The sequence below is a fragment of the Ascaphus truei genome, chromosome 4 (genome assembly GCF_040206685.1).
Source record: "Ascaphus truei isolate aAscTru1 chromosome 4, aAscTru1.hap1, whole genome shotgun sequence".
Lineage (NCBI taxonomy): Eukaryota > Metazoa > Chordata > Amphibia > Anura > Ascaphidae > Ascaphus > Ascaphus truei.
In genome coordinates, this window is record NC_134486.1 from 205,948,311 (window position 1) to 205,973,743 (window position 25,433).

Genomic DNA, 25,433 nt, shown 5'->3' on the forward strand with positions numbered 1-25,433 from the left:
TTTAGGGGGCAAGGAGAGCTGAGAGATGGATAAGTGGAGTGGGGGAGGGGGGTTGAGAGATGGCTGGGGGCTTAGAGATGGATGGGAGGGCAGAGAGATGGATGGAGGGAGGAGGGCTGTGAGATGAATGGAATCAGGGGAGAGAATGGGTGAGGGGCAGAGTTAAAGGGGAGGAGTGGGGAGTGTGTGTGAGGAAGAGAGGGGATTGTGTATCCCTCTAACTTATATTATGCCAACTATGGTAATTGAGGAGAGTGATGAAGCTCTCAAGGTGGAGAGAACTTGTTGCTGGTCAGAGCAGTGTCGCACGTGACTCGGAGGGGGACCAGTTGCGCCTGTGAGAGCCGTTACCACCAGCTTTCAGAGAAGGTTCCCTTTGTGGCTTTTCACCCGATGTTGGTAAGTCGCTCTATTTGTTTCATAACCATTTGTGACATGGTAAAATTGCTGGCAGACTGGCATTGAAAACCAGCTGCACCTAAAGCACATGCCACCTTCTATCGGATCACAGGTAGCAGATGGGGTGATTCAAGAGAAGCCTGCTGTACTGTATGCAGGGTTGCCACCACTCCGGGTTTTACCCGGAGACAACGGGTTTTGACCAGGTATCTCCGGGCTGCGGGTTTACCTAGTAAACCTCCGGGTGGTGAGGGCAGTCTGCTGACGTCACTACTCATGCTGTCTACCACCTATGCGGACAGTCTGGCCATCCACCACACAAGCACTCGGTTGTTATTAAGGGAACTCCAAGCCCAGCGCTTCTCTGTGCTCTGATGGCCACCTACGAGTGCAGCACTCAGCTGTTAGGAGGGGAAATCCCCTACCAGCGCTTCTCCTTTCCTGGACGGCCAGCTACTAGTGCAGGGAGAGCTGAGAGATACTTCCCTCCCTACCTGTCTGACCTCTAGGTAACTAAGCAGAGTCTGAGGCAACCAAGAAAAAAAGCACAGGTGCGCACCAAGGTAAGGGTATAATAATATAATGTAACAACAATAAAATTGAAACTTACATATAATTAAAACTTAGTTAATCTCCAGGTCTAAGCGATGTCTTCATCTGTTAGGCTCCACCGTAGATCAGGTAAGGGGGCGATATCCAATTCCTTACAGATGACAGTCCCGCGCGCTGGGGCTGACTCTGAGGCACTCACTGCAATTTCACCTCCGCGTGTATCGCCGTGGTGTGTGATGCAGTGCGCATGCGTGGGAAAGAAGCCCCCTGTAGCTGTCCGAGGATGCCAGTTCGTTGAGGGATCGCGACCGGAGTGAGTACACTTGAGTGTATGCCAGCCACCAAGATTAATGTAAGCTGGTTACACAATTTGCGAACCACAGGAGCTGCAAGAGGAAAGGGGGAAAGGGGAGAAATTACTTTTCTGCACTCATAGGAAGCAAGAGCGCGGACTGAACATTCTTTGACTGAGAGTCTGAGGCAAGTATACTACCAGGACTGTCCTGCTGCAGAGTTACTAACCTCCATTCTATCAGGGAATACCTACCCTCCCTATCCTGGCTGTCCACTGTTTATCCCATACTCTGCAACTGCATCAGCCTGACAATACTCAAAACTGGATCTAAAAGAGTTTTTACATTCAGCCCTTGCTCACTTGAATCTATAAAGACTATCTGGAATTTATAAACTGTATGGCTCCAAAAAAAACCCTCTTTATCTAGATGCTGGGACACTTAAGAGACCTAATATTCACATGTGCATTGTTGTAGTTAAATTACAGGGCAGTCTGAACAATACTTTGGTGAGGGCCCAATATTATTTACAGGGCAATGTGAACAATATTGTATTGATTGCTGCTAATAACAGCACTAATATTTTTCTATACTACAGTAGACTATACCTCCATTGTTATACAGTATGTCCCATGCGTTTTTAACAATTTTTGTGCCCCATTATTTTTATCTTGTTAGAAATAAAAAATTATTTGAACCATATCCCTAATACACTATCATAGGGGTTACCTCGAGGTTTTTGTATTACACTGTTCACAACAGTATTTCAAGTGCATTTCTGAGTCTCAAGACTGATACCAACTCTGTACAAATGAGATCTGAGAGTGCATGTAATTGGGGTGTCCATACATTCCCTGTCTTTGGGGAAAGAGACCTCTTTTTATGCTATTGCCACTACCCTACACCCAGACTAATATGTAAGACTAAGAGTGAGCGGGTGGTCTTTTTTGTTTATACCCTCCGTGTGGTGGCAACGACTTCCGGCTTCTTCCCCTGCAACCACTGCGTCAAATGATGCTGCGTTGCCATGACAACAGGAACGGCACGTGACGTAACAGAATCACATGACGCACATTGTAATGATAACAAGACACTACTTTACGTCACAAAGTCATGTGGCACCATGTTGTCATGGCAACTTGACACTGCGTGACGTTGTGACGCGCGCAGCCATATTGAAGTGAGTTGCAGGGGGAGATGCCGGGAGGACGCCAGAAGTAAGTGCTCTATTTAAAAAAAAAAAAAAATCTCCGGGTTGGCCTTCAGTTGAAGGTGGCAACCCTGACTGTATGTCATCATTTATAAACCTGTTTTATAGTTATGTAACGGTTCGAGGCCCCCCAATCTCATATTGGCCCCTATGTGCATAATCTGCCCCCAGTTACATCTCAGTGTAGTGTGGTGCACCTGCTGGCTCACAGGACTCCTGAGTCTCCCGCTCGTTGGTAGTGGGGATTTCACCATGACAGGCGTATGAGGTAGTGCTGAGTTCTACTCACAGTTGGTACAGCGCCTCCATCCCTTCCAGATCCCCACGATAGCAGGGAGGAGTTTCTGGAAGAGAACTCCTGGGTGCATCTTCTTGCTGAATAACTCCAGTCTCAGGCAAGAAGGGTATCTTAATCAAGGGCATCTTTATTTGTATCAGGCATGGCAGACTGCCCATCACAGCGGCCGGTACTTAGCCGCACATCTTGTAGCTACACTTCATTAGGAAGGTCCCCCCTGACTGAGCCCTGGACACAGTGGGGTCTGCTTGTCACTCTCTGCAACTCACACTTGAACACTGCAGACAGGCTAGAACTCTGGATGAACAGACTTGAACTACTAACTTTAGGAAGTGATGCGTAATATATAGGTTCCACAAGACCTACCCCTGTGTCACTAACAGTGGACACAGAGCATGCTGTCACTTCCTTTGCTACATATTACACATCACACGGGTTGAGGGCAAACCTCCATGATGACTTCTGGCAACCCTGCCCTCTTACCAGGGATTACTGCACAGAATGAGAGAGATATGTAACACCAATTTTACACATGGCTACAATCTCCCCCTGGTGGAATCCAACGTCCCCGCTTGGACCTAAATTTGCGGAACCTTCCCTCAGGTGGCAACTGTAAAACATAAACAATATACAGTAGTACACATGGCTACAGGAATACATCTTCCCACACTGAACATAATCATATGAGACAATATGGCATCCAGCATACCTAATGAACTACTCCTTGGGAGAATCTAAGCCTTAATAGTAATGCCTGGGATCAGGTTTCTTTACCTCCCTCCCATTAGCATCTTGTACTGATATACTATAGCATCTAGGCTGCCCGTTCTCTGGCCGGTACTCCATCGTATAGATATAGATGTTGCGCCCAATACTCCAGATTCTCATGAGATAACAAATTCTATCCTCAGTCCTATGCTCAATATGATCAGACTTAGACTTGATGTAGTCCCCCACAGACTCCCTTAACCAAGCATCCCTATTGTCCTCTATTTCCTGCATAAGAGGTTCTGGTACATAGGGGTTGTAGACGGACGTTCACAGAGGTACACAATTGGAGACTTTATAAGGTGAAATTATAATAGGCTTTATTGTGCCTTTTCCTTTTCATCAGGAAATCATCCAAACACAGGGCGGGGGTGGGGGTGGACAAAGCTTCTATTCACTTGGGAGTATTTCTAGTGAAATCCTATGCAATTAATTCACATCTCCCTTAGTAAAGCATGTCTCGCAGCCCCAAAACATATAGCATGAAATAAGCAGATATAAGCAGTCTCTTAATAATGAAAGTCTTATCTGTTAGCTGTTGTAGAGTAAGCGTCTCTGCTCTCCTGGAACCGCACCCGTGCGTGCACAGAAAATCAGCATCCAGGTTTAGAAGTCTTATTTGGTGTCTTGCAATCAGCTATGCTGGGCAGAGCTCAAGACCAGTCAGCTCCAGAGATGTGTGTTCTCTTGGTCAGTCTCTCCTGGGAGACTCAAGAACACTGCTCTGTCTCCAAAATTCAGCTCTCAGTCACAGCTAAGGAGTTACTTCCTGTCTCAACAGACAGGCTTTTGTAAGCAACCAAATCAGGCAGGTGGTGTTTATTAATTGACTACCAGCAGTTAACCACCACACTGCTAGATTAAAGGCACATTACTTGAACAGGGATTACTCCCCTGTTACAGGGGTATTCTAAACCATGGGACCGTTTGTAGCGTGCAACTATGGCCCTCTCAGCCCTGCTGATTCTGATCAATTTCTTATTGCCTGCCCTGCCTGGCAGTACCTCTTCAGGGGCAATCACATGGTATAAAATAGAGGATCCCCTGGGAATGACTGGGCCCTTCTGAATCTCGTACCACCGTTTGACCAGCTCTTCCTGGCGTTTCTCCTCAGAGTATTCGCCCACATCCCACTAGTGGTCAACTACCTCTCCTCTTATTAGTATGAATCGAGTACGATCCAGCCAGACTTCGTACCCCTCAAACATGGGAGCCCATCACTTGGTATTCTGTTCTACAGCCTGCTCTCTCACTGATACTGCTGCCTCACCCTCTTCAGTATCTCTCCCAGAAGAAACACCCAATGTGCCAGTGGATCTAGAGGCCGACCCCTCCCAGTGGTCTCATAACTAGTGGGACTCATTCTCTGAGATTTCCTAGCAGGAATCACTTCCCTCCCCGAACCCTCATCAGAGGTAAAACATCCCCCCCAGTCCATAGCTGACCCAGTCCTTTCCTCAGACGTGTCCCGGGACTCCCCAGACCACCCTTGGCTAGATAGGGACCCAGATAATGATGTGACAGGGGCAGGGGTTTGGGCAGTAGCCTTGGGCAGAGCAAAGGGGGAAGTGTCCTTACGCTGCGGAATGATGATCCGCAATTGGGCGATACCCCGTCAGGTGCCAACGCTGGGCAGATCGGGCTCACCCATCTTCTGTTTCCCCAGGCTCCGCATGGCCTGTCGGTACCTGCCCACCTCTTCTTCGGACAGACCGGTGCTGCACGGTGGTCGCGGTGATGATGGTTGCTTCCAGCCGGCTCCGCTGTGTCCACCGGAAGTGACGTCATCGATCTCGCGGGACGAGGCGCCATCTTGGGTGGGATCCCCCACCGGAACTTCTTCCTTCAGTTCGACGTCCAGCGCCGGATGTGATGGTTCGCTCCGCAGCTCTGCTTGGGCCTTGGCTGGGCCTTCCTTCTCCGCCGCCTCCATCGGAGCCTGAGGGAGGGAAGAGGGTATCTCACCACTCCGCTGGCTTGCGATGAGGTCCTCTTCTCCTTTCACGATGGGAGTCGCCACGGCCGTGGGACTCATCGGCTGCTCCAGCCGCATCAGCGCAGGTTGTCGCGGTACATCTGGGCTCACCCGCTCCACATCACAGGTAAGTGGCTTGACTTGCTTTTCAGCACCGCTGTAGTGGCCCGCTGGTAGGCGCATCACCACCGATGTCGGGCTTCCTTGTTCGTTGTCCGACGAGGTAGACTCGGAGGCCGGCAAGGGTACTTCCGCAGGGGACCGACAGCGAGGTTCCGGGTTCTCGCTGCGGTTCCAGGCCCCAGTCTCACTCTTTCCAGGCGCCAACATCAGCAGGGATCCCCAATCTCCGGGATCGGCCTTTTCGGAATTCACTCTGGGCGAGGCTCCAGCCGTCAGCTTGGCTGTCTCTCCTCCCGCCTCCGCGGCGTGCCCAGGCACAAACGACTCCACGGCCCACAAGTAGTGTATACTGCATTGCGGACATCGCACCGTGGTGCTGGCTTCTCCGCCGGGTAACCTGCACTGCATACACAGGCACCGCAGGGTCTCTTTTCCACCCGCCTGTACTACCAGGAAGCCTCCTGGCAGTAGGTAGGGGTGTACGGCAATGTCCATTGCACTCTTGGTAGTGGTGTTTGGCAAGGGAGACACACGGCACAGCAGTCCCTCTTGTTCACCAGCTCCTCGCAACTGAGGGGCAGGAAGCGCACATCCAGCTCCTCCCTCAGTCAGCTCCGTTCGCCATTGGCAGATGCAAGGACCCCTCCCCCTGGTGGATATTAGAGGAGGGTCCCACAGATTCACATGTTGATTCAGGATTGGCTCTGAGCCTGTTACAGTCCAGGAGGGCGCGGCCACAGCTTTCGCGCCACTTCCCCCAGCAGGGTGGGGTTTTCTCTTTCGCGCCTCTCCCGGCCAGGATTTTGCAAACGTTTCTTTTGCACATATCCCACGCGGTCTCCCAGGGAAGCGGGAGCCGCCATTTTGGATCATGCTGCAATCCATATTAGCAGCAGGGGTTACTTGTTTGGTGATCACCGTCTGGCAATCAGATACTCCATTATTTTCACACTTGATAGTAATGTCCTCAACACTTTCCGCCAGGGTGGCACCCCGGGCTCCTAGGCAGGACAAAAACGGCACAGCCACTGCTTTAGCGCCACTCCATAGACGAGCAAAAGTCCCTTCTGTATGTGGTACCTCCATAGTACACACTCCATGTGCGCTCTCTCCATCAGACGCGAGCCGCCATCTTGGACTCTCCGCACCGTGCGGATCATCATTACTTGCGGTCGCCATTTTTACTTGTTTCTTGCAATTGCACATGGTGCTCCTCTCTGCTGGGCAGCCGCCATTTCGATGCAATAAAGAATGCCAGTGCACCTCTACATGTATCTCATGTGTGTCTTACTCATGTATGCACTACCTCAGGCTAGGCTAACTCTCTCACTGTATGCTGTACACACTATCCTCCAGTATGTGCTCTGTGGTAAGTAGTCTGGTTACTGGCTAGAGTACTCTGGCTTCTCCCATGCAGTACTAGGGCGTCAACCTACTTTTGGCTACACCTAGCGCAGACCCTCCCAGGAGTTCCTGACCCATGTTAACCAGGCTACCCCCTAAGGCATCCTACGACTAGCTGCCTCAAGGGGACTAGAACAGCTATATCTCTGTCTCCAGACCCACTTTACTCCATTCAAGGCCCTAGGGTGTACTTTGCGAGCGACCGTCAACTCCTGACTACCCCTAGGTCCCGTCCATTCCACAACACTTCCTGGCAGCATACATCTCCTGTTTCCCAGTTAGCCTAGCAAAAGCCTGTCCTGATGAAATCTCAGCAGCGCCTCCAAAAATGTAATGGTTCGAGGCATCCCCAATCTCATATTGGCCCCTATGTGCATAATCTGCCCCCAGTTACATCTCAGTGTAGTGTGGGGCACCTGCTGGCTCACAGGACTCCTGAGTCTCCCGCTCGTTGGTAGTGGGGATTTCACCATGACAGGCGTATGAGGTAGTGCTGAGTTCTACTCACAGTTGGTACAGCACCTCCATCCCTTACAGATCCCCACGATAGCAGGGAGGAGTTTTTGGAAGAGAACTCCTGGGTGCATCTTCTTGCTGAATAACTCCAGTCTCAGGCAAGAAGGGTCTCTTAATCAAGGGCATCTTTATTTGTATCAGGCATGGCAGACAGCCCATCATAGTGGCCGGTACTTAGCCGCACATCTTGTAGCTGCACTTCATTAGGAAGGTCCCCCCTGACTCTTTAATCAGCCAGGTATGTTTCTGCCACCTCTCCCCTAAGGGAGACTACCAGCTGTGCCAGAGCCCTGGACACAGTGGGGTCTGCTTGTCACTCTCTGCAACTCACACTTGAACACTGCAGACAGGCTAGAACTCTGGATGAACAGACTTGAACTACTAACTTTAGGAAGTGATGCGTAATATATAGGTTCCAGAAGACCCACCCCTGTGTCACTAACAGTGGACACAGAGCATGCTGTCACTTCCTTTGCTACATGTTACACATCACAGGGGTTGAGGGCAAACCTCCATGATGACTTCTGGCAACCCTGCCCTCTTTCCAGGGATTACTGCACAGAATGAGAGAGCTATGGAACACCAATTTTACACATGGCTACAGTACATGCAGTGTGTAAGATAAAACAAATAGGTTCTTTAACTTCTAGCTTTGCTTGTTATCCCAGGAGGTATTTCTTTTGCCATTATTGCCATGGGTTTCTGGTTTAAACACATCTTACCCTCTAGATATATTTAACATCTCTTTGTTTGAGTGTGTCTGTTTTATCCGGAAGCCTTCATAAGTGACCTGTTTTATTGGTGTTCTGTATCTGTATAAGTATGTAGTAGTATCTAAATATATTGTTTATTTAATGGCGGGGGGGGGGGGGAGTGGGCTTATTGAATCTCTCCAGCTCGTATTACTAAAGCTTATTTGAGGTCTGTAATTATCCTGCAGGGCATTTCTGTTCTCCCTGATCTAACTCCAAGATTCAAAGACAAGATCAGAGAGAGAAAGAAAAAAACAAACAAAATATAGCGGTGACAGCGGTCTATTATTGAGCAATTATGCTGAAATGCAAGTGTACAGTTAGTGACGATTATTCAAAACAGTGGGATTTTATTAAGAAAGGGAAGCTGGATGACAAGGCTGAATGCAGACTATGCAAATTTGTTTTTAGCATCGTGCACACCAGTAAGTTGGACATTTTACAACACATCGCTACACACATGCATCAATTAAGTATATCTTTTTCTGTGCCAGGATGTTCAAAATCCATTCACAGTTTAAAGTTATTACAGCTGAAGTGACCATCGCTTTTATCAAACATCATCACTCCTTCAACTCTACTGATTGCGTCAGTATACTGTACCCTACGGTCTTTTCTGATTCTAAGATAGCTAGCAAGTTTTCTTGTGCTAGAACAAAGTCAACAGCCATTATTAAAAATGTGTTGGCCCCACACACTGTTAAGCAATTTGTTAAAGACATAATTGAGTCACAATACTATAACGCACATTTTTTCCCCATTATTGGCCCAGTATTTTACCGGTGAGTGAAATTGCTGCGTGTACTGTATGTTTGTTGACTAATGAAAAATCAGAAACTATTGCGGAATTTTGCAAACGCACTCTTCAAAATGTAGATCCTGATATAAAAAAAATGTGTTGCTTTTTGTGGAGATAACGCAAACACTAATTTTGGTGGACGTCTTCGACACGGACCAAACAATATGTGACCTCTTAATGCAAAGGTGCTAACATGGGTACCCGGCCTACCCCTTTTAACAGCTGTTCGACATAAGCTACATACATATAGTTGTAGTCCGATCCTTTGAAAGCTGAAAAAAAGGCCTCACAATAGCTCTTGCATTGAAAATACGGCAACGGGTGACGTAACTGGACATTGCAAATGTGATCGTGGTGTTGGCCCTGGGTCAACATCACAACAAGAACCACGAGTGGTCAATTGTACTAGTGATGATAATGTCTGTGTAAAAGAGGGTGCAGCTGGCGAGGAGAAAGCAACATCAATGTACGTGATGATGTTTGGTTATGTTTATTAAATAATGAATATAGGGCCTCATGCAGAGAGCATCGTTATTTCAAAACTCGCCATTTTTTGTTCAATTTCCCTCAGAAAACGGCATAAAATGGCGAGTTGCGAAAAACGCGCCATTTTTTTATTTCTATGTTTAAAACTCGCCTCGCGGCTGGCGAGAACCTCAATCGCGCCATTTTTAAAACTCTCCGAATGCAGAGAGGTGCGAACGGCAAGTAGCGGCTGTTCGCGCCAAAAAAAGGCGCGATTCTCGCATTTTTGCCGCGCCACGAAAATATGGCAAGATGGCGCTCGCCGCCTATAGTAAAGGGGAAAAAAAAGGCGCGAATTTGTTTTTACACGTTTCTGAAGCGCGCATCTCGCCAATTTAAACTCGCCACACGCATCCATGTTAAACATAGCAGAATTCGCACTTTTCTGCATATGGAGAATAAAACTCTCCAAAAAAGCTACTTTTTATGAAATTCGCCATTTTAAAAATTCTATGCTCTCTGCATGAGGCCCATAGAGTTGTTATTACTGCTTGTAGTTTTCACTTTATTTGTTGTTGCATCTGTATATTCACAATCTTTAACAATGAACCCAGCATCGTCACTTGCTTCTGAAGCATTGTCAGTTCATCACCCCACCACTTAAATCAGCCTTTCACAACTTCAGCAACATCCGCATCAGAATCGTGCTCATTCATAACAAGTGATATTTGAATGGATGAATCAGAATAAAGTACACCCCCCTGCGCCTCAGTGTCATCAAATCCCTGTGACTCTCCCTCTTCTTTGTCTGACTTTTAACGGCTATTCATAGTCTTGTTCTATCAATGCCAGAGCCACCAGTCACTCCTAGTTGGTATCAAATAATGTACTTTATAATTATACTACTAGTTGTAGTAAAAACAAAAATATAATAGATAAGGCAAAGAACAAGGCCACTGAGGCCAGGCAAGTGAACTGGCACCGGACTCACACAGATAAGAGTCATTAGTCCAGTAAGTCACAGTTAAATACTACAAGTTTTAATTAGTAAATAGTAAAGAAGCTATGATTAAACCAGGCTAGAAAGTTGTATAAAATGCAGGTATCTTGACTGGAAATATAACTGGAGAAAACACAATTACTTTTGGGGAGGCTTGGTGTAAAAATAATGGAAACCACTGCCTTAAGGGTCAAAATATGTGTCACACACTGCCCCCCATGGAAGATATAGTGGTTACGGTGTGATGGGTGCGTTACCTGTGGCTCACAGAAGGCCTGAACCTCCGCCGCTGGGAGCCTGGGGTATACCTGATTCGTTGGATAACAGCGCCTCCACCTGTAAGGGATCCCAACAGAGTGGGATGGTCCTCTTACAGGAACAATAATAATAATGCACGCACACAAATATATGCTAGCAACCTTTACTACATGCAATAACCTTGGTACTCTGTACCACACAGTAATATATATTTATATATCCCGACCGGATACCAACAGTGAATGTCCCCAGATTGCATTGGGTGCCGGCCATCAATTCCCTGATGTCCCTTCCCAATGTCAGGGCCCACCCAAAGTGTTGGAGATAGCGCTATCCCATGAAGTGTTAGTGCACTGGGTTAGGTACCTGCCCGGGGTTCCTGCACCCGGAAGCAGCAGAATTACAAAAAGGGGATCCGTCTGATCCAACGTTGTCGTCCACCGCCGCGTGGTGGGAATTCTGGCCTGGAGAATATCACAGTCTGAATAGTCTCTTTGTCCTTGTGTGGCTCTGATCCCAGAACCCACCTCACATGACAGCGCAGCGTGGCAGCGGTGTCCCTGACTATCAAATGGCTAATGGGGCAATGTCCCTACCTAAGGGCCTTTCCCTAAAGCAGCCACAAACAAATCGGGGCCTATCTGGGGCCTAGGGGGGAAGGTCTGACCTAGTCCAGGGGAGCACTGCTCCCTGGACTCCACCTGTTCCTTTGCCGTCCCTCTCCCGACTGGCGTGGTTCACAGCGCACCAAAAGTATCTATTCCCTGCGGCAGGGAATCCTCGAGCCCTATTGGCTGCTGTGGGTCACCTGGTGAATGTCTCCCTATGCCTCATAGGAGTTGTAATCCCCGCGGAGCCTATTTATTATTGGGGCCACGTGCGCTATCCAACGCACATGCGCAATGTCCTGTAATGGCCGCCGCATCTCAGACTGTCCCTGCGCATGCGCGGCAATACAAGATGGCGACGCCTTATATTTCGGCCCACCGCGGAGCCTATCGAAGGCTCCCTGCACACTGCCCCCACCTTCCTGTCTAACCGCCGTGGCCGCTGCAACTCATCGCAGTCCCTCCGACTGCAGCGGGGCCAGGGAAGGAGCAAAAGGGAAGCCCAAGGGGATGCGGGGCTACACATGTCATTGCTTTTGATCAGCTTCTTGTAAGCAACTTTGATCTCTTGTTATGCCCATACTTGACTCTTACGCTTTGCACCTTTTACCTCTACAGCACTCTCCCATCTTAAACCGTTCTCACTAATCTCTCCCTACATGTCTTCCACTTAATAGTAAAATATTTAAAAGAAGCAGCTCATTAAATTATCTATGCGTCTATAACTGACTCCAAATGCCCTTCATCTCCCTTACTGCACTTTAAATAATTCACTTTTACTCCAACTGTGTCTGTATGCCTTCCAACATACTACTTAGATTGTAAGCTCTTCAGGGCTACCGTGGTCTTCTGTTGTCATTCATCTGTCGCACCAATACCCATTTTTTAGAGAGTGGCTTAGTGAGTAAAGACACTGACTGAATCAGGGGAACCTGGTTTAACTCTATATCGGGAGAGTTTCTTGCCCACTTCACGGACTCCCCAGCCACATGCCCATTTTGTGGCGCAAAGGAGTCCGTGTTCCACATTTATTTCAGTTGCGCCAGACTGAAGCCCTTCTTGTCGTTCTTGAGGGGCCTACTCCTGCAGTTCTGGTTGCACGTCTCCCCACACATTTTTATTTTTTGGCGCCCAGTATCCCGGAACACTAGGGCCAGGGACCTCCTCGTCAACCTGTTCCTGGCATTAGCCAAACTGGCTATTTATAAGTCCAGGAAGCAGCGTTTGGCTGGTTAGGTATCCCTCACCTGCCAGACCTTATTCCGGTTGCTGGTGTGCTCCCGTATCCGAGCAGAGTACACCCACGCTGTGGCCACTGGGCAGGAAGATGCATTCAATTCCCAGTGGGCCTTAGGCGGGGTGCTCTGCTCGGTATCCCCACATGGTTTTTATTTTAAACCCCACGTCCTCATTTAGTGCACTTTATTTTCAGTTACAGGTGCAACGGGGTCAATTCACTGGTGCAATATTCCTTGATTTTGCAAAGGCTTTTCATACTGTTGATCATGCTATCCTGCTTAACAAACTCCAGAGCTCTGGAATAGGTAAGCATGCTTTAAACTGGTTTCAGTCCTAACTATCAGGTAGATCCCAACATATGTCCATCTCAGGCTCTAACTCCAACCCCCTGCATATCACCTGTGGTGTCCCGCAAGGCTCTGTTCTGGGGCCCCTACTGTTCTCAGTGTTCATCAATGATCTTCCCACAGCTTGTAAGGAAGCTTCAATACACATGTACGCAGATGACACTATCCTTTATGCACACAGCCATAGCCTCTCCGACCTTCAACACATACTTCAGTCTGACTTTTTCAGACTCGAAAACTGGATTTCCCAAAACAAACTGTTTTTAAACACTGACAAGACTGTAACAATGGTGTTTGGGACCAAGACTACATTTTTAAAGCTTCCAGTGACTGAGCTCCAGATCAGAACCAATGCCAACAACACCCTAACTCCTGTTACTAGTTTTAAATACCTGGGCATATGGTTTGACTCCCACTTAACATTCGGAATGCACATTGATACCCTGACATCCAAAACCTATGCCAAACTAGGTGTACTTTACAGGAACAAACCCTCCCTATGCCTGCTGGTCAGAAAGTGTATCGCACAGCAGATGCTATTGGCAATTATAGACTATGGAGATATAGTATATGGCTCGGCACCCCAAACCCACCTCAGCAAACTTGACACCCTCTACAATTCAATATGCCGTTTCGTTCTCCAATGCAACTACAACACACATCACTGCGAAATCCTGAAAGAACTAGATTGGTCATCACTCGAGTCTAGGCGCAAAGTTCACCTTTCCTGTCTTGCCTTCAAATACTTTCTAGGCAAGCTACCCATCTATCTGAACAAGCTCCTCACCCCTACCACATGCAGCACTTATCACCCGAGATCAGATTTCAAAAGACTGTTCATGGCCCCTAGGCTCAACAAAGTATCTGGCCGCTCCTCCTTCTCTTACCGTGCACCCCAAAACTGGAACAACCTACCGGAGACTCTCACATCCACCACCAGTTTAAGTTCTTTCAAAACTAAGGCGGTCTCACATTTTAATCTGGTCTGTAACTGTTACATAAGCCTATAATATACATCTTCCCTAACTGTACATGCAATGTCTGGTACATAATGTATACCCTGTTCATTTATGTAACTGTATTTTTAACCATGTATTATTTGTCATATTAACTATGTCCAGGACATACTTGAAAACGAGAGGTATCTCTCAATGTATTACTTCCTGGTAAAACATTTTATAAATAAATAAACTTATATACTGGTTTTTGTTATAAACCTTTCTTTTCTGGTTCGTCTTAACTGGCCAACGAGATGCTGTAAAAAGGTTTAAAAAAAAAAAAAAAATAGATCTATATCGCCCTGTGCCTCAGGCACCAAAATACATTGGAAGCTCATCTGGGCAGGTACTATATATGTAAAAATGTGATTGTGCTGTGTACAATGCACTATACTGTAATTGTGAAGCACGTTGAGTCCCATTGGTAAAAGTGCTATATGAAATAAAAAGCATGTTGTGATAGTTAGAATATTAAGTAATGATTTGACTTATGTTATCAGCCTAGCTTTTTATTATCACTTTTTACCTGCATAGACTCTAATTATTATCCCGTACAATACTTGCATTTGGCTCGTTTGTTATTCATAAACATGTATTTGGTTTCCATTTATTATTCATAAACATGTATTTGGTTTCCATTTATTAGCCACATTACATGTATTATTTATTAATGCATAATTAGCCACTTGCACTTGATTTAGTGTCAAGACTTGTTTAAGTGCACAAATGCACCTTTTTATGAGTTAGCAATCAACTCTACCATTCTCATTGCAGTCGCTCAGTAGACCAAGCAACCAGACAGAGCACAGTAACATAACCTAACGTCTGGTGCAGACAGAGCTGGGGTGACGTGTTACCGCCGCGCCAGGTTTGGACCCGGAAGCACGTGTGCAGCATGTACAGTAGGCTGGTTTGTGCTGAATCTGTTCCAGGTCAGAAGTGCGGGATCCTGGCAATTGTTTAAGGCGATCTACACATCTGAAAGTTAAAATGGTTAAAGGAGGATCGAAATCTAAGCAGAAGAAAAAGACAAAGCTTCAAGAGGAAGCTATAAACCTGTAAGGCTTTGGTTTAATGGGGATTTATGACAATATATTCACTTTATACCTCGTATCATATAGTAAAATCTGTTTCTATGACAATTTTTGTCTCTACGCTTCCCTTTTTATTTTACATTTGTTTTTCCTTTACAAACATTGTATATTTAAATATCACAAGAAAAAAATGTATATGTAACACTATCGTATAGTAGTACTAGTTCTCTGAAAACTGGTGAAATAAGCATCTGATATATTTATCATTAACTGCTGTATATCCCATGTATTTACACTTAGTGTTTTTAGTCTCTCTAGTATTGGTACACTTGTGCATTCTTGTTGTAGACCAGTGTTTATAAAACGTATCCCACTCCCCGACAAGGAATTCTTTTTTTAGTCATCCTATTAACGGGTACCCTCATCAATAGCTTGAAACTTACGTTAAACACCTAATTATTACTACATTTTACACGTTTGTAACTAAATGTACATTTTTATTTTTAATATGTAACATATTTCACCATTTATATACTTAAATCAACTAGTCAAAGCAGCTTTAAAAAACAACTTAGACCCAAGTTTAGTCAAATGTATAGTTTTTTATATTTAGAAATGGAATTGTAGTTATTCTCCTTACCCCTAATACCATCACACTTCTGCCACTGCTGAAATCCCATGGTAATTTTTTCTCTTGAATCTGAAGCAAACTTTGATGACTGTGCTCCCTAGCTGTGAAACTGTTGTAAATGCATCTTAGGCCGCGGGCATAGTATAAAAAAATAGCGCGCTGAGCCAGCACACTTTTACCTCCTGCCTTAAACCTAACCAGATGCTTGTCAGAAAATATATATTTTGACATTGTCTGAGTTTTAGTCCTTGTCTTGCAGAGCCACTTGATTAAAGTCAGAGCAAACAGGCTCAACCTCTTTGATCTTTTGGAGAAATGTATTGTATGCATCATAACACTAATGCAGTTCTTAATGGTACATTTAATTTTTATTAGTTGTGAAGCCCAAAGCAATGCAGTTATACCAGTGCCTGAAAACTACATAGCAGGAGAGGTTGCAGGTAGCTTGTTCTCAAAGAATTCCAGTGAGCGTGCTACACCATTGCAATCTCTCTTTGATACCAAGGGACCAGCTGTTCAACCTGTCTATGTTCCTGTTGTAATAGTAAGTAACTTTTTATTTTTTTCGGTTTTGTTTAAGACTATTTCTTTGGCGAAGGAGTTATTGCAAAGCACATTTTCTCTATTAATATCCTATTCATCAGTCTGCAAGTGTGAGTGGGTTATATCACTAGGCAATATCCAAAGCTTCTTTGCAGGATTTAAATTGGCTTCAAAAGTGTAGTTCCCTGCGTGTTTTAATTCTTTTTATTTCTTTATATAGTTCAATAGAGAATAGACTATTTTCACTTCTCCAGTGTTTTCACTACACACCGTCTTTTGTTTTTAACCTGTGTATTATATGCCTAAAAAATTAACCCCTAACCCTTTCGCTGCTGGTTGAGCCATGGCAATTGGGTCTGGCAAATTGCTACCACGTGATTATTGAGGTAGCGACTGTTGCGTGTTTTTTGTTGTTGTTGCAAACACTGCAGCACTCCTGATACAGCGTAAGAAGAAAACAATTTCGTTGACAATACAAAGAGGGGAAAAATAAGTTAATTAATATATAAGAAAAGAAGACAACAAGAGTATTATTTATGTTGTACTATAATGTTTAATATTTCTTCTTTTTGTAAATTGTGAAGTGGTAACAGATGTATGTTAAAACCTGTTATATGATGTCATTCTCTCAAAAACAATAAAAAAATTAAACAAAGAGGGGGATAAAGAAGAAATGGGTGCAATGTAATCGAAGGGACTCCTAGCAACTCACCAGTCGCACTAGTCAAAAAAAGAATAGCTCCTGTCACTTGAAAACCTGCACTCATCTCGAATTTCAAACATAGGGGGAAAAACGGCATTAATTTACTGTTGTACAGACTCATTGCACAAAAGGTTTATCATGGAGTTTAAGCAGTAGTTATATTTTAGGATACAAGCTTGGGTGCATGGCAGCTTAAATAGCATGATTATTTACTGTGCCCAATATTGATTAAATTAGAAGTATTATAAAGGAGCTATAGTAGTAATAAAACCTGATTGTTTTGAAATATTTTTGCACATCTCTATAAAATGTTTATTTATTTAATAGACTGCCCCCATATAAAATGTACCCATCTTTAAAGGGTGTCAATTTAGGGAAAATTTTATTTCTGAGACTATGCTAAGCAAACACATTTTGAGGGGGACAGGGGACTCCAGAATGCCTTATTTTTTGTCATTGATTTTAATGCTTCCCATTTTTTTTTTAAATATATAACATGGTCATTTAATGAAAGCATCAAGTTCTGTGATTTAAACTGTTTTTTTTATTTTTTTTGTGGCCGCGCGCCGTTAACATATATTTTTTCCTTCCTGTTATTTGGTAACATGCATACTTTATTTTGCAAATACACTTTTTAGACTAAGAAAAGAAAGCTTCCTGAAGTAGATGGTGCAAAAAGTGGCAAAACGGCATGCAGTATTAATCAAGCAACAGCTAAAAAAAATAAGTTGGCAAAGGAGCTTTCTGTGGCAGAAAAAAAGCTAGCAGCCAGGTAAGGGTGATCTCAGGAGCACTGTTTTCAGCTTTACTTATGTAGCCCTCTTTCCCTCTATCATAGAAGGGTCTACTGGTACTGCTTTACCTGTGGGCTCACACAGAGCTGAGCCTCCGCCACTGGGAGCCTGGGGCAACAATATATTAACTGACAGCTCCTCCACTTGCCCATGATCCCCAATATGTGAGATTCCCCTGAACAAGAACAACAATAACAGCTCGCATATATGTATAACGTAATCCTTTACTGTATAGAAAATATATATACTCATTTGTATAACCTTGAGAAACCAGTGGCCCCCGCCACACGTCACAATAGTGCAATAGTGTCCTCCGACCACCGTGTATATCCCACACTGTGTCCAGTGTCACCGACCAGTCCCTTGGTCACTTAACTTCCCAAGTGTCCCCAAGAACCCACCCCCAAGGCGGGATCAGCGCCTGTAGGTACCGGTATGTTGGTGCACTTGTAGAAATACCTGCCGGGCGCCCCAGCACCCGATCGCTGACACTTCAAAAAGGATTCGCCGATCCAGTGCAGTCTCTAATGATGCGTTCTCACCGCAGGGGATGTCTCCACGTACTTTAACTCCGCAGCGTAGTCTGAGCCCAGACTAAGAATGACAGGCTCCTCCCCGCAGCACTGTGTCCCTGACTAACACACTCTAAAAGGGGAAGGTCCCTACATAAAGGGCCTGTCCCTACAGCAACACAAGCTGAAGGTGACTCAGGGCACTAAATGGGACCTAGGGTAGTATCTGGCCTAGTACATAAGGTGGACACAAAAATCCAAGTGGGGTAGAGACCCTCAATTGGACAAGAAACCCAAAATTGCACTCTATGAGAATAAAACACTTAATGGGACTAAACAATATATCCCAGGCTGATAGCCAAAAGTGCTACACAACGCAAAACAAAAAAGAATTTATTAAATACATGAGGGAGCAATATCGGAGTGTGGGGTATAAATAAGGGTGTGTTTAAAAATACGGTAAATTGTGGCCAGAATAGAGAGTGTTCTCTCTCACTCATCAGGTATAATTCACATATAGGGAAAGCCAGTGCTAAAGCTTATAGGGTATGTCCCTTCAGAGAGTACCTGGTGGTGGGCAATGAGGTATAGTCAGCCAAAGTCCTGACAAGGTATACAATAGAAAATTGTACCAACAGCAGGAGATACTAAACACAAAGTAACGTTTAAGGTGTAAAGAAATGTATCCCTGGTTCATCCGAATCACTTGAAAAATTGTAACATATGCAGACTAATGTAACATGCGTCAAATGGGTAAGTGTATCATAACACTAAAGTAGAACAGAGGATTGGTGTTTCAGCATATAAACACATGTATATCCATCATCCCCTGCCAGGAACTCCGGTGTATCGTGTAAACCAGCACCAACTCGGCTGATCCCGGGTAGTATTTGATATTTATCTCTACTTACCCGTTTTTCTTGCCTTATGCCATCGTCCGATTTGACCTGTATATACACAGTTTGAATTACTATATTTGCAACTTGATGAATGGGGGACTACTTTATTCAGGGGATGATGGGTATACATGTATTTATATGCTGAAACACCAATCCTCTGTTCTACTTTAGTGTTATGATACACTTACCCATTTGACGCATGTTACATTAGTCTGCATATGTTACAATTTTTCAAGTGATTCGGATGAACCAGGGATACATTTGTTTACACCTTCAACGTTACTTTGTGTTTAGTATCTCCTGCTGTTGGTATAATTTTCTATTGTATACCTTGTCAGGACTTTGGCTGACTATACCTCATTGCCCACCACCAGGTACTCTCTGAAGGGACATACCCTATAAGCTTTAGCATTGGCTTTCCCTATATGTGAATTATACCTGATGAATGAGACAGAACACTCTCTATTCTGGCCACAATTTACCATATTTTTAAACACACCCTTATTTATACCCTACACTCCCTGATATTGCTCCCTCATGTATTTAATAAATTATTTTTTGTTTTGCGTTGTGTAGCACTTTTGGCTATCAGCCTGGGATATATTGTTTAGTCCCATTAAGTGTTTTATTCTCATAGAGTGCAATTTTGGGTTTCTTGTCCAATTGAGGGTCTCTACCCCACTTGGATTTTTGTGTCCATGCTAACTCTACCCTATGCACCATGAGATAAGAATATTTTAATTAGAATAATTAGGAGAGCGATAAGCATTGTGTGTCTCCTAGTACATAAGGTCCCTGACCCCTGCGCGCGCACACCTCCTTCCCCCTCTAGCTCCCAATCTTCTCTGACCAGCATGCTGCCCTCTCTGCTTCCTACTTCCCTTCACAGTACTTCCCTCGAGCCCTATTGGCTGGCAGACTCAGCTGACAGTACTGAGGCTCATGGGAATTGTAGTCCCTGCTCAGAGCCTTTATCTTATTGGTTCAGCTTCATGCACTTTATACACTGCGCGTGCGCAAACTGTCTGCAGGGGCTGTCGCAAATCTCGCACTACTGCGCATGTGCAAAACGCGCACAACATGGCGGCGCCCTGAGTCAGCTACCCCCGGGAGCCCCTAGCGACGCGGCCGGCCCCGCAGCTCCCATACATCAGCGGAGGTAAGGGTAAACACAGAGCACCTGGCTACACTTACTTAATACTTGACAGTGTAAAAGTACAATTGGGTATTTTCCTCTTATTTTAATATCTGCATTATATTTGTTGTTGGAAGTGGAGACATTTTTTAAAAAAAATTATACGTCGGCAGACAAATTGTCCGATCTGTTAAAAAATAAATAACTATGTATTTTTGCATTTTAATGTGGCAGGGAGAGTGCATTGACAAATGCAGATGAAGAAGAAAACACAAGAAACATTTTGCTCAAGCAAAAACTGAAAAACAAGAAAACTGAAAGCCTTGAGGATGAAGCTGTGATAGAGCAGCATAGAAGAAAAAAAGTAAACAAGGCAGAGGAGAGGATAAAAAATAAGAGAACAGTATTTGTTGGTAATTTGCCAGCCGACTACACTAAACCGGTAAGTTAACATTTCTGTAACAATTTTGTCATGCTAATTCCATTTATAATCTAATTTCAGTTATTTTTAAACTCGGATTATTTACTCTATGTACACTTCAAATATTGTATTTGTTACACCCTTTATTATAATCTGTTTTGTGTCTGTTAGATGAACGAACCTTTCGCCCAAGTTCACGAACAATGAGAAATGGGCTCTTTTTTTTGCCAGACATACTTAGAGAGAGAGTCCTACTTCAGGGTCTGGATTTTTTTTTTATAGAAATGGAGAACTTTTTGATCCAAAAAGTTTGGACTTTTCTAAAATTCGCAAAAAGTTTCTACAACAAAACATTGGTGAAACACATCCTGGCAACATCGCACATCTATAACCTTTAGTTGATTATCACATTTAAACCCTTTGCTGTAAGGGCCAGTGTAGTAGATGGGAAATGAACATCTTTGTGGATGAGCTATGCTATTTTCAACTCCAGGCACCCATTGGTTTCCTAAATAAGGATCAACAGGAAACTGCAACTTCATAGGTTGCAGCTTTTGATTGACCAACGTCACATAGGGGATTTAAAGTAAGTGGGCAGTAGTGGTCATATGGTTTGGATTGCTGCTTTAAATTGGAATGTTGATAATAAGCTATTTATTCAAACTTGATGCTGGGCTTTTTGTGTGTTCAATAGATATAGTAGGTAGGCAGAGGCACAGCTAGATAACTTCAGAATACCAGTTTATCACCCAACACATCTCCATAAAAGCAGAGAAAGAAGCGGTGTACATCATTCAGCCAAGACGATCCCAGTTATGCAAACTTATTGGAGAAATAACAAACAAGAAGAGATCGGAGAAGCACACTGAGAAGTCGTATACCTTTATAATATAAAAAAAACCACTACGTGAGCTACACAATACACAATAAAACTCAATTGACAATAAATTGTGAACTTAAAACTAACTGGGTGGTAGGTTTCTAAGTTCACAATTTATTGGAATTTTATTGTGTAGCCCACGTAGTGTTTTTTTTATATTATACATTTATACTGCTTCTCAGTGCGCTTCTCCGCTCTCCTTGTTTGTATTTCCCTGGGAGCTCCCTTCTGGGAGCCCACAATTTAGGAGATCGTGGAGTTCTCCAAGCGGACAGCAGCAAGAGTATAGCAGTTACACCTATTAATATTTTGGGACAGCGCGAGTGTGGATATTCTCAATACTTGTCAGGAATAATAACTTTCACATTTAGGCCACAACATTCATTATGACAAGAGAATCGTGGTGCAAATGTATGTCCGTAACAGACACCTGTTACCAGAGTAGTACAGTTATGCATGAACCGAACATGCTTTGGGAAACCAGAAGAGTTGTGGTTTGTCAAACCACAGGTTATCTATAATAATTTAGTTTACAACCATCCCATTTAATTGGTTTCCTATTATTAATGAAGGTTTGTGCATTTCTTATATCGCTCTTAAAGAAGTTACTGTAACTTTCACATAGATTTCATTACCACCGAGGGTGCTGAAACTATTTTTGGGATTACCATGTTTTCATACTCTGTTGTTGAATATAATGTGTATTTTGACTTATTTAGATGTTGAAGACTTTTTTTAAAGAATTTGGACCGATTGAATCTGTGAGGTTTCGTTCTGTGGTATGTATTCTACATAACTTATTTACTTATTTTAAAAAAACTTAGTCTCCCAAAATGGGTCCATGAATGAATTCAAGTAAAAATTTAAAAAAATTCATTTAGGTGTATTTGCTGCATTAGACCATTTTAATGTTCTATTGTATTTATGATTTTTTTTAACACAAGCAATAATACAGCGTAGCCCTATGATTTTGTTTTAATAGTGATTTTTCATGTACCAGAATTAATATATAATACTAAATGCATGTATTTAGTGTTTTATATTAAATGTATTCAGACTCTAGTAACAAATGTTAAAATAGAATAAATGTCATCTTTCCAATCCCTTCATTTATTTTGAAGACGGAACTTGTTTAAAAATATTATTCTCTGCTAAAAATGTCTAGTTGTGTGGTTTCTATTTGTGAAATACCCAATGGCCCTTTTCACTCTATTTTGGTTAGGAAATCTCTTTAAAATAATGATATTTTGTTTTCTTTAAAGGCACGTGCAGAGGCTACTCTATCAAGAAAAGTTGCAACTATCCAGTGAGTTCATATTGCATTATTACACTGCATTGAGTGCACCTTTTTACCTCCAGATTAAACAAAATGTGAAGCTATACTTTAATTAAAATATTTTGTTTTTGTACGTGTTTCCAGTTAAACCAACATAGCAACCGACATTATGCTGCAGAAAATGCAGCATTTGTGATCTGAAATAAATAAAAATACAACTTCTGAGCACATTCACGTCTGACTGGTCTGCAACCCTGCTTTTCACCATTATCTCTAAGCATACAATGCTTCCACTGCAGCCAGGGATTCTGGGAAATTGCATGCAAAGGAGTACACAGCGATCTGAAGTAGATTTTTTTATTTGTAGGGCTTATTTCACTTTATTACACTCCTGCTTTATAATAGAGTAAATATTATTTCTGCCAAAGGGTGGGAACTTTCACTCTACCCTACAACAGCCTCACATATTTTTATTAAGTAAATTCATCTTGTATTGGTTATAAAAATGAGTGACCATCTTTCCAGAATACAGGCAGTCCTCATTTTACAACGCTTCATTTTACAACGAATGGCTTATCCAACGCTATGCAATGCCTACCTATGTTCATTTTTACAACGCCAAAACGGCTTATCCAACGCTCTTACAACGCTTTGCAAAGTTGTTTATGTGTATATAATATATTATATAGTATAATATTATATTATTATATTTTGTTATATTATATATATAATTCAGTATATACACTATATAATTGATGTGGGTGCTGAGTATCTTATTGCCCGCATAAAATATTTGATGTATTTTAGTGTTAAAAATGCCTTCAGGAACGCAACCTTCCATTTAAACAGTGTTCCTATGGGAAAACGTGTTTCGCTTTAAGACGTTTCGCTATCCAACGCCATTTTGAGTAACACATTGTGTCGGATAACCGAGGACTGCCTGTAGTACAATGAATAAGACTCGGGTTATTAAATGTAGTCTTATTTCTCATGTGCTCTGTAATTTTTATTTGTGTGAATACCCTGTCAGAATCTGTTACCTTCCCGCCATTCTAATTACCATTGAATTTAAAGTATAGATATAGCAGACATTATTCCACTGGTTTAACCCGTTTACGTGTTCTAAGGATAAATAACACATAAAATAAGGCGTGCGTTAAGGAGATAAAGCACACGTTACTATGGACTTTAATGGTATGCAATAACGCATGCTTTAAATAATGAATATTGCCCCAGAATTAACGCATCGCAGTAAAGGATCTTATAACGTCTGATATATCTGTAACATAACTTTTTGATGTGGTATATCTCTTGTCAATTGTATTCAGGAGTCGGGGCATATAGATTATAGTGTTTTGAATGCACAAACTTGTGCAGTTGGTCACATTACTTTCCTGTACCACAGCATTTGCTTTGTAAGCTCTTCTGGGACTAAAGATATGCAGATGTTGTTATTACCCCTCTTCATGCGAGTTTACGCACAAAATAAAGCATTAAATAACTTGTCTTCTCTCCTTAACAATTGTTTTCAATAGCACTACTGTTAAATAAAGCGCCAGTGTTAACGCATTGTACTGACTGATGCAAGAACATTTACTACATCTGTAAATTGTGTTTTTAACTTGAGCAGTGTAGATGGTCTAGTACAAAACTATACAGACTGCATTGGTGTATGGAAAAACCCTGTTACTTTTTTTTCTTTTATTAAGCACAATAAAAAATACCTAAAATTGTTGCGCCAACGGTGCTATACAATTACTTTTTTGTTTCTGTTTCGTAGACGCAAGGTGAACCCAAAAAGGAAAAATATTAATGCTTATGTAGTTTTTAAAGAAGAGAGTGCTGCTATTAAAGCACTTAAAAGGTATGTTAAAATTCTGAGTTTTTAATCAATAACATTTTTAATTAAAAAAATGCTGTTCAACATTTTGACATCTGTTGTTCCTATTTTTGTCCCAGTCTTCCTAATCTTATGCCTGGATTTTTGCTATACTCCTGTCGGGGTGAAAAGGTTGCCTGGATGAAAGATTCAAAATTTACACAATTTGAGTCCAATAACTTCTTTTTTTTTTATTTTTGTTAAAATAGAAAAAAAAAAGTTAAACCGTTAGAAATTTGTGTAAAATAAAATAATTTGTACATAAAGTGAGCATTTTTTTCTGGACAGACAAATTGCCATGAACAACCTTGTCTACTGATGGATGGGTCCCTCAAGATTTATTTTTTTCTGCAGCAGCAGTACTGTAATTGGGTCATGAGAAAAAATGTCAGTCATCCGTGGTGCTACAATCTTCCTCCCTCTCTTCGGGTCTAACGTTTAGTTCACCAGAGAATCAGGAGCAAGGGAGGAGAATCATGGACCGTGGCTGACTGACCGGCAGCAATGCACAAAGAAATGTTTAGTGTCCCTGAGATCCATCCACCAGCGTCCATAAGATGTTATCCAACAGGGCGGGAAAGGAGCGGCTAGTAAGAGATTGAAGGTGGTAGAGAAGGAAGATGGGTATAGAAGACATACAGATGTAGCCAGCGTTATTGCACCTGCTGGCGAGTTGTATCAGAAGTCGCCATTGTTTTGAATCAGCCACTTGTGAGAAGGAG

The 25,433-nt window shown here is 43.1% G+C and overlaps 1 protein-coding gene across 1 annotated transcript in view; it reads left to right on the forward strand.

The window, feature by feature from the left end:
* The first annotated feature begins 246 nt into the window (after positions 1–246).
* Positions 247–25,433, forward strand: part of RBM34 (RNA binding motif protein 34) — a 37,582-nt gene continuing 12,395 nt past the window's right edge. Inside the window, exons 1-8 of the mRNA XM_075596774.1 lie at positions 247–399; positions 14,779–15,062; positions 16,045–16,213; positions 17,554–17,687; positions 20,490–20,697; positions 22,276–22,335; positions 22,819–22,862; positions 24,613–24,696. Coding sequence (XP_075452889.1) covers positions 14,995–15,062; positions 16,045–16,213; positions 17,554–17,687; positions 20,490–20,697; positions 22,276–22,335; positions 22,819–22,862; positions 24,613–24,696 — 767 coding nt within the window. The 5' untranslated portion in view covers positions 247–399; positions 14,779–14,994. The remainder of the gene's footprint in view (positions 400–14,778; positions 15,063–16,044; positions 16,214–17,553; positions 17,688–20,489; positions 20,698–22,275; positions 22,336–22,818; positions 22,863–24,612; positions 24,697–25,433) is intronic.